The 10,266-nt window shown below is 32.8% G+C and overlaps 2 protein-coding genes across 2 annotated transcripts; one reads left to right on the forward strand and one right to left on the reverse strand.

Annotated features, from left to right (window-relative positions):
- The first annotated feature begins 3,429 nt into the window (after window positions 1-3,429).
- Window positions 3,430-8,007, forward strand: LOC126885151 (uncharacterized). The gene is made up of 4 exons (XM_050651579.1): window positions 3,430-3,615; window positions 3,710-3,946; window positions 4,160-4,329; window positions 5,587-8,007. Exons 2-4 carry the CDS (start codon window positions 3,727-3,729, stop codon window positions 6,652-6,654), a joined length of 1,458 nt encoding a protein of 485 aa, XP_050507536.1. The 5' UTR covers window positions 3,430-3,615; window positions 3,710-3,726; the 3' UTR covers window positions 6,655-8,007.
- Window positions 7,504-10,260, reverse strand: LOC126885152 (uncharacterized). The gene is made up of 2 exons (XM_050651580.1): window positions 10,052-10,260; window positions 7,504-9,910 (listed from the first exon to the last, which is right to left on the reverse strand). The coding sequence occupies exon 2, from the start codon at window positions 9,896-9,898 to the stop codon at window positions 8,495-8,497; it is 1,404 nt and encodes a 467-aa protein (XP_050507537.1). The 5' UTR covers window positions 9,899-9,910; window positions 10,052-10,260; the 3' UTR covers window positions 7,504-8,494.
- Window positions 10,261-10,266: the final 6 nt, after the last annotated feature.

Raw genomic sequence — 10,266 nt, forward strand, 5'->3', positions numbered from 1 at the left:
AGCACTTTGGTTAGATCTGCCCCAAACTTGCACGTAACTGCAGCACTTCTTATCCTAGCATACCAGTCCGCTATTTTTTCCTCAGTTTCTTGCCGCAGGTCAAAAAATGTACATCTCTCTCTCCATGTACTCACTTGACCTCCGTAATGGGTAGCTAATAACTGTGATAATTCTGCAAATGTTTTGGTTTTGGGAGCTTCTGGAAAACATAGATCTCTCAACAAGGTGTATGTGGGTGCACTTACCGAACTGATTAGGATCGCCACTTTAATAGCTTCCTCTTCAACCCCATTTGCCACAAAATGTTGTTCCAATCTTTCTTCGTAAATATTCCACGGTTGTAAATCTGGAATAAATTCTTCGAACTTTTTGTTCGCCATCTTGATTTACTAACAAAGGTACCGGACATCGGTTTACATAAAACAATTAGTATTTACTTCGTTACCACTTTTATCCTCGTCGCCATTGATATGTCCTTAAGTACCTTAACCATTGTTTAATTAATAAGACCACTGTCGATGGAATAATTCATATTTATTACTAATATGTTATTCAATACATTTTACATTCAGTTTTTCCATAACTACTCTTTTTGCCCCGTTGTTGTCTCCCCTACCTGTCAGTCCGCATCGAACATCACCGCAGAACAGTAAGTGCCAGATGGTCATCTCTCTCAGAGCTACCAACTCACTTTAAGCTGTGTTTACACTGAAAACATCCCAACTTATCAATTTCTTCTTTTACATGAATGCGGGGGAGATTGAGGACATACACCTATCTGACATATTATGGGGAAGTGGTCACTAGTTCCAGTATCTGAAATAGTGGACCACTTGCCCACACTGGCTGCCACATCGACTGATGCCATTGTTAGATCTACTACCGACTTACTGCCTCCTGGGGCCACCAGTCTAGTTGGGGACCCATCATTGAGAAATACTAGCTCAAGTTCCTCCAAAGAATCAAAAATAATCCTACCATTGTGACTGTCTCTAGAACTACCCCATGCCTTATGATTACAATTTAGATCACCCATGATTAAAAATGGCTTATTAAGTAATTTAACAAGGGAAAACCAGTTGGATTTGGAGATAGAGTTGTCTTGTGGACAGTATATATTAAGAATATTCAAATTAAAGTTAGGGAGAAATGTGAGTTGGAATTGGACATCATGATTGAAGCCTGGATTGGCAATTTGAATTTCCCTATAATCAATATTATTTTTGATAAGAGTAATTAATCCGCCATAGCCATCCTCTCGATCTTTTCTGATTATTTGATACCCTCTACATCTTATAACATGTTGGTTTGAGAGCCAAGATTCGCTAATAAGGATTATATCTGGGTTAAGGTTTTTTATAAGGATTTTTAGATTGTCAGAATTAGTGTTATACGAACGTATATTCCACTGAATAATAGTTATCGGAGTGTTAGGATTCATTATAAAGAGTATGTTTGCTAGACCAAGGAGTCAAAAGATCTCGAATCCTCAGGCTCGAGATCCTCTATTCCCCTCCGACCCTGGTTTACATTTGTATTGAAAGGTGATACACTTTTGTTTATGCTAGTCTTTAGATCTGCCATATTGTAAGGAATGGAGTATGATTTTGAGTTTATTAAGTCCCCAATGAAGGTCATGACGAGCTCCCTGTGAGATTGGTTCAGCATAGACATGGCCTGATTGAAATCCAAATGAAGTTGGGATAAAGATTGTGAGTTAGTGATTTGAGAATCAGAGTGAGCAGGATTGAATTTTGAAGTCGAAGGCTCATTTATTCTTCTACCTGATGGATTAATAAGTAGTCTTTGGTGGGAGATTTTATCATAACCTGTATTTTCTTGTATTGAAGGTCTTCTTCTTTTTGGTGGAGATTGAGTGACTTGACTAAAAGGTTTTGAATATTGAGCTGAGGCTGCAGACCTCCTCTCTTGTGGTAAGATGCCATTAGAATTATTCTGATCGCTATGTAAGGGGGGGAAATCGTTTATGTTTAAAGATGAAATATTATGGATCCTAGGAACCTGCTGACTTGCCTCATAGAAAGATAGATTAGAAAAGGACATTAGATCCTTAATATCTTTTTGTCTGACTCTCTCTCTACAATTACGACTATTTGATTCATGGTCAGAAGATTTGCAGAAAATGCAATATTTTGTACACGTATTAGATGAAGAATCCTCATGAGAAGTTCCGCATCTAGCACATTTCTTTTTTCCTCTACATTGGTTCGTAGAATGGCCATAAAGTAAGCAATTTCCACATTGAAGAACAGGGCTGATGAATGGTGTGACCCTCATTGGTAGTTGATATATGGAAATTTCTTTAGGAATAGTTTTTCCTGAAAAAGTTATGCTAATAGTTCCCGTGGAGACAAATTCAACCTTTGAATCCACTTGTACTCTCCGGTTCATTCGCTTTACACTTAATATCTTACATAAAGCCAAGTTGGTTTCTGATGCCTCCTTTATTTCTTCCTCTGTGAATCTTTTATTAACTCCCCTTACTATACCCCTACAAGAAATCTGATGAAATGGAATGAACACGTCATACCCTAGGGCTTCCCAATCTTTCCTCACAACGAAATCGTTGGCTGCTTTTCTAGTGGCAAATAATACCCCTATCCTGTTTTTACCTTTTCTACTGATTTTCGTGATGTCTTTAATTTTTAAAACAGAAATAGATTTAGCTATACTTAACACGTGGTAATCTCCAATATTTTTATCCTGACCCTGGACAAATACTTCATAAGGACCTATGTCGGTCTCCGAAAATAGTATTTGTTTTTTTCCTTTAAGACTTTTCTGAATAATTGGAGGTTGAGATTGACATTCATGTTGGTTGATTTTATTAGGAGGGTCAGGTGGTGGAGGAGGATCGGGAGGAACTTCTTCCTCCATCTTATGCGGCAGATTGACGAATTTAAAATCTATGCCAGTCGATGCAAATTAGAAATTAACAGGGAAATATAGATAGTTTTGGCCCTTACCCTTTGGATGAGTCGTCCGTTCACCTCGAACGATAATCACAGATTTGTCTTTTTTAAGTTTTCTTCCAAAAAATCAAATGTCAAACACAACAAAATTCACAACAGATATTCACTGCGAAAAGAAGCCGAGGCTGTTCATCCCAGCGGACCTCGACTTCTTATCAACGATAAATAAAAAATTAACAAGAATTAACAACTGTTTTCACACTAAATTAGGTTTGATGAGGTTTTTTTAGCAAAAATTAAAAACTGTCAACTGTGACGTTTTCAAAAATCCTCATCTCTCAACCTTATAATATTATTGTTTGCATTTTTATTTGACATTTCAATCGAATGACCTTGAGAAAGCCAAGGAGCAAAAATATTTTATAATTTCTAGACGCGAGTTAGGGAATCCAACGATCTGTCAAACTATTCCAATATGTCTGGCGATTGGCATGCAATACATTGAAAGTATATGATAAATATTGTTTTTTAAGTATTTAAAGCAATTTTCGTATATTTATATCCGCCTAAGTATTGCTAACATACTTCTGTGACATAATAAAAAATATTGTTTACATCAATAAACTAGAATAAGTACTTAAAAAGTTTTATTTAACTAAGTAATTTGGAAGGTTGAAGAAAGGTAGGTTAACAAATTTTATATTTCAAAGTTTAATAATAAATTATATTAAGCATCCCTAAAATAGATTTTTTACTTATGTATTTTATTATTTTAGGTTAGTTAGTAATAGCTATGCCACTAACATGTATTGTAGTGAACTGTGGAAGCAGGTCGAAAAGGGATAAAGTATCTTTTTTTGCTATTCCCAAACCACTGAAGTTTAAACATGCTATCCACTTGAATGAATTAACTGTTAAACGCAGAAAAAAATGGATAAGGGCCATACGAAGAGCAGACCTGACAGAATCAAAATTAAAATATCAAAAAGTGTGTTCCAAACATTTTATTCAAGGTTTGTCAATAATTTTCTATAAAGAAATAATATTAATCTTAATATATTTCAATAAAATATTGTAGGTACCGTGGCAGTTAGTAGGCATTCGCATCGGGTAAAATTTTTTGGAAAATATGAAAATATACATTGTTTTAAGCTATTTTCCCAAAAAATTTTACCCGATGCGAATGCCTACTAACTGTGTATCTACGTTATATAATTTTGTTTTAGGACAACCTGCAAAACTTGAAGATGTAAATGATCCTGATTGGATACCAACCCAAAATATGGGTTACTCTAGGGGACCTGTAAAACGAAAGCAGGACCTTGAAAGACTGGAAAGAGTAAAGAAAAGATCTTCCACAAAGGTTTCACAAGAGGACAATGATACATTTATTGAGGTATACTAATTAAAAGAGAATGTCATTAACTTTAAATTGATTTGGAATTAAGGGGATCCGTACAAAGTTTCGGCTACAATGCTATTTAAATCGGATTCATTCTTTTCAAAACCTGAGAAAACTAATAAGTATTTTTGAAAAATTTAAATGCAGAATGAAAGATTACTTTATTACCGAGGGCGAAAGTCCCTGAAAACTTTTATGTTTATTTTAATAAGTTACAGGGGTGAAAAACTAAGAGAAAATGTAGTGTGTTTTTTATTTTAAAATATCTCATTCAAAAGAAAACTTTTTATTTATTCTAAGGGACTTTCGGCCCTTGATAACAATTTAGTCTTTCATTCTGCGTTTAAATTTTTTAAAAATATTTATTTGTTTTTTCAGGATTAAAAATGGTGATATTTTCCAAATCGAACATTCGTTATCTTTATCATACAACGCACTGAGTCGAATAGAATATGGTGATAAGACAGTGACAATTTTAAATATTTGACATGGCATCAGGAATATTTTGAGTTATTGATTAAATAATATTGATAGTGTATTTGATGAATAATTGATTGAAGACGTGAACTTAATAAAAAGTTATTTATTGTTTATTATTTATGGAAGATCCAGGCGGGGAATACACCAGTATATATTCTGTGATCCAAGTATTTTGTTGTTACAGATGTTCAAAATTGTAAGCGTTCTATAGTAACAATATATTATTAAAAAATCACTTTTGCTCGATTGGGTGTTAGTTTTTGTTGTACAATATATAAATTATTACAATCATTGAATACATAGCTAGTGAAAAAATTATCATATTAATTAACTGAATTAATAATTTAAGCCATTATGCAAGTAACAGTTATCCAAGAACTTTCAAAAGCCATATTTTTAAAGTTAATGATGACATTGTCAACTAATGTTTACATATCCATACCAGTGAGAATTTTACTACACATAATTTGTCATGTAAAGACAGAAAAGGTAGGGATAGCAGTAAAATATTTGCGCTTAAAACCTTAATTACTCTGTTACCAATGTTGTATCGGATTGTGAAGACATTATAAAAGATCTAGGTATTCAGTTTGACTCACAACTAACCTTCAAGATTCGTATAAATGTAAAGTATATGATTTTATAATAAGAAACTGTCATAAGTTTGATATTTTGAAATTAAAACTGTTGTATTTTTGCTTAATTCTGTTAAAGCTTGCATATGGTTCCACTATAAGGATCCCAATTTATAATCAATTATGTTTGTTACAGAATGAAAACAATACAGTAAGTGAAAGTAACACTACAGCAATGTATGAAGACAGTACTGGAACCGAAACTCAAACTGAGTTAACCTCAGATGATATTGAACAGATGGCTCAACAATTAAAATTTGCAAATAAAAAAATTGACGAGTTGACTCGCAGAATTAATAAGACCATTTTAAGTTTCGAGTCACTAGAAACGGACAATCCGAAATGTTTATATTATACCGGTTTAAATTTTTCTGTTTTGAAGTCAGTATTTGACAGAATTAAACCATTTATTCCATCATCCTCAGTAACTGTTTTAGATCCCTCTCAACAATATTTGTTGACATTGATGAAAATGAGACTTAATCTAGATTTTAAATATTTGGCCTACCAATTTGGCATTTCTCAATCAACATGTTCCACCTATTTTAATACCATCATCTCAATAATGTATCAAAGATTTAAAAATAGCATAAAATGGCCAGATCGGGAAATTATTAAAAAAAACATGCCTTCTTGCTTTAGAGAAGTCTTTCATGATAAGACCACAATTATCATTGATTGCTTTGAGGTGTTTATCCAAAAACCAGCTAGTTATTTAACCCAGCAGCAAACATGGTCAAACTATAAACATCATAACACAGTTAAATTCCTTATTGGAATTACTCCCCAAGGCTGTATTTCATATATCAGTAAAGCATGGGGAGGAAGAACATCAGATAAACAAATAGTAGAGCTCTCTGGTTTTTTGGATAAAATAGAACCCCAAGATATTGTGATAGCAGATCGAGGTTTTTTAATAAAAGAATTTTTAGATGTGTTACAAGCAAAGCTAGTAATTCCAGCTTTTACCAAGGGGAAAAAACAATTGCTTCCACTAGAGCTGGAAGAAACTAGAAACATTGCACAGGTTAGAATCCACGTAGAAAGAGTTATTGGCTCCATTAAAAATAAATTTAATATTTTTTCAGAGCCACTTCCGATTTCTATGTTAACCCATGTTACTGATGGTATAAATATAGTTGATAAGATAATTTTTATAGCATGTGTTTTGATTAATTTATGCCCTCCTATTGTTCCAATTTAATTAAATTTAACCTATTTCACCAGATTGTCGCCTTTTTAGTATTTCTTTTAATAATTTTTGGTACACATCTGAAGTGTCACTACGAAAAACAATCAATGACACCTTTGGCCAAAACTAGGATATATATATGCCATGTTGTCGAGGTTGTCAGTTAGTTTTGAATTATAAATAGCTACAGCAAGAAAACTTGCATTGTTTCAGACAAAATCAAACAAGCTTATATTTTTCTAAAACTTTTTTTGTTGGTTTTTAAATATGTTAAAGTAAAAAGTTCTACTCACAGATTTGGCCGCTAATTGTTTAAAGAATTAAAACTCTTTTGTATACTTAAATAATTTTAAAAATATTGAATTCATCATTTTACAAATCTTTGTTGTGGGGAAGCTTGCAGTTCTGATGATCTATTGTTGTTAAATCGGTATAATATAAACAAAATTGGGCATTTTTGTCTGTTTGATTTATAAATAAATAAACATTTTGCTTTATGTTGTAAAGTACTTTATAATCAACTATTTTCAATGGGAAATAAGCCACAATTTTACCAAAAAAATGATTTTATTAACGTTTCGACGCCCAAGTCGGGTGTCGTCAAAATACAAAATATTAAATTAAACAAAAATGTTATTGCTTAGTAAAAAATTCTTCTAATAATTTATTTAATCTGACTCATTTATATCAGCAATTCAGACATGGATTATACATTTTAATGAAGAAGACTTTAAAATGATATTGCCAATATTGATGAGTTGCGTTCCTGGGACGACTTTACTAAAAGGTAGTAAATCATAATATTATCATTCGAAAGTGGTAGGTTTATTGGTCAAAAGGTGGAGAATAAAAGACAAAGACTTCGGCTACTTCATCTATTTATTGAAGACATTTTTGTTCACTAATTAGTGAACATTACCAGTTCATCTACAAATGAGTTTGATAAATAACAAACATCCATAGAAAAAAAGCAATGCAACTAGCAAGTTGTAAGTAAAGCAGCTAGTGAAACGAACCATTGAGAAATGTAAAATACAGACATTAAGTTTGTAAAAAACTAAGTACAGTTAACAATTTAAAAGCCAATACAAGAGCAAGAGATCATGTAGTAACATAATGATTGCATAAAAAAATTGCAAAAAATGTGTTCAACTAGAACGAAAATAATGTCCAGAATTCAACAATTCCAGACAATAATTTGCATTCAAATGATTTAATTTTAACTTTAAGTAGCATTCTTACAATAATGACTGTGGCTAGCGTATATTATTTATGTACACCTCATTGGTTGTTTTTGTATTTTGATATTAATAAAAAATTTGTGACAATTTTAATGAAAATAAATCATATGAAAACTGAAAAGAATGTATTTATTTGATGTTTCGGAGACTGACCTATATCAACCGTAGAATGAATTGTAAAAATATTAAGGAAACAAAGTTTCAAAATTTCCTCTTAAAAGTATATATGTATACTATGGTACACTGTACTTTTGTATGTATATATGGAATAAACATGGCTCGAGGGAAACTTTTGAAGGTCCAGAACCTTTCTGTGGCATCACTAATGATGCTACGAAAAATGAGGTTCAGAAATGGCTGATAAAGAATCATCAATAGAAAAGGAGATCCACTCAAGTTCAAGTCTAGACTAAATAAAAAAAATAATCAAGAATATTAATAAAAAACTCAAACAGTTTCATGAACCTCAATAAACGAGAGATGAAAACGGTGACTGAAATGGTGACAAGTAAGGTGAATGAACCATGGTGCAGAAAGTGCGAAATGGAAGAAGAGAGTGAATGGACTCAATAATGATTATGAAAATAATGGAAACATGAACCATTAAAATTTTATGTGGCATAATCATGAAATAGTTTCTGGTTGCATATTGAACATGTCCACCTAGTTTTGGGTTTTTCTAATAAATTTACACACCCAATATGGAACCAGAAAATATTACAATTCTCATATGAGCATTGAACCATAGGTTGGCCATCATCGACATTATTGCAAAAACACCACTTTGTTATATTGCCACCTGGTACTCTGGAAGTGTAATAACGTCCTAAAAGTTCAGGCATAATTACTTTTGCATGAAAATTTAGGACTTTATCTTTAATTTCTTCCCAAAATTTTATGTCTGGTAAAACTCTTTCGATAAATATAAAATTAGGACACCAGACAACAAAGTCACAATAATTAAGTTTACAAATAAATATTTGTGCTTGCACCTGGTAATAGTACTTATGTTTTTTATTCATTTTTACTGTACCAGTTTTATCACATTCAAGACAGGAGTCCTTTCGACTTGCATACTCCTGTAAATTTCCATTTTCTCGAAGAGAAAATGGACACTTTACTTCTAAGGTACCCGCAGCACAACAGTCACAATACACAAATCCATCAGGTGAGGCACCTAACTGAGGCCATTTCATGCACACTACCAAGCCAATTGTATTCACTATAAAGTCTCTATGATTCCTGCTAGTTTCTTTTTTATAAGCATCAATTGCCAGCTGTTCGTGATTTATCCCCCATCTTATTGCCCTTGTAGAAATTTTGCGAGGGTAACATATTGATTTGATCAAAGATAGGGATGGTTTCTCCACATTGGTTCTACAGACATCTTTAAAAATTGAAGCTGTTACTCTACCAGTCCTTTGTCTATACCACTCTGCACATTTCCTTTGGTCCTGTGTCTTATCTTCTATTTCTCTTCGTATATTCTGGGTTACCTCCATTTTACATTTCATACCTAGTTGAATGAGATCATCTAGAGGCATTTTTTCATATTTTTTATGGTACACATTAAAAAGGACTGGTATACTAACTTTTTCATTATTTTCATCTGACAGTTGTGACGCAAATGGCTCTACATGCCTCATCAAAACAGCGTCACAATTGGAATTTTGCAATTCTTGCAGCAAGTCCAACATTTCGCTATCATCCATTGGAGGAATTTCCTTATAATTTTTTTCTTCTATCACTTTCCCCCAGTCTAGTGAAGCAGCTTCTATTGGATGTGTACCACTTTGCGTTGGAACTGGCCAAGTTGATTTGACATCTGTACACGCTACATTCTTTTCATTTTTCTGCTGCTTCAAATATGCTGCATGCTCTGCAGCGTACAAAACTGCTGTAACATGGCTACATACTTCCCCAAGACCTGCCGTGCAAGTACAATGCGCAGTACAAATACTACCACCTGTTTCAGCGATAATCCAAACTCTTAATTTGGTTTCTCTAGCTCTCATTGAATGCTGCACCTGAAACAAAAAAATTAAATCAATTATCAAGGCAATCAATTATATTAAACCCTAAGACTAAAAAGTAATCTCTTTAATATTGATTATTAACAAATCAGGTATTTTTTCTTAAAAAATTTGAAATACAGGTACTACTCTTACCTTGCCTATTAAAAGCACCAGATCATTAATAACTTTAAAAACCCACTTTTTCTACAAAGCCAGACTTGAAATATTTGTAAGCTGCTAAACTTTTATAAGCTCTCATTTGTTCATGGGTATAAAAGCTGTGAGTAAAAACAATATAGGTCAGAATGTCCATGGAAGCTATTGGTGGCACATAGGTAAGTCCATAATCAAAATCGACTTCACTTAGA

The sequence above is a fragment of the Diabrotica virgifera genome, chromosome 5 (genome assembly GCF_917563875.1).
Source record: "Diabrotica virgifera virgifera chromosome 5, PGI_DIABVI_V3a".
NCBI lineage: Eukaryota > Metazoa > Arthropoda > Insecta > Coleoptera > Chrysomelidae > Diabrotica > Diabrotica virgifera.

What these genes read in the sequence shown, in the direction of transcription:
- LOC126885151 (XM_050651579.1), top strand. Translation starts at nt 3,727, where the DNA reads ATGCCACTAACATGTATTGTAGTGAACTGTGGAAGCAGGTCGAAAAGG. An exon ending in TTCCAAACATTTTATTCAAG is followed by an intron (nt 3,947 to 4,159) that starts GTTTGTCAATAA and finishes ATTTTGTTTTAG; the next exon opens with GACAACCTGCAAAACTTGAA. An exon ending in ACAATGATACATTTATTGAG is followed by an intron (nt 4,330 to 5,586) that starts GTATACTAATTA and finishes TGTTTGTTACAG; the next exon opens with AATGAAAACAATACAGTAAG.
- LOC126885152 (XM_050651580.1), bottom strand. Translation starts at nt 9,898, where the DNA reads ATGAGAGCTAGAGAAACCAAATTAAGAGTTTGGATTATCGCTGAAACA.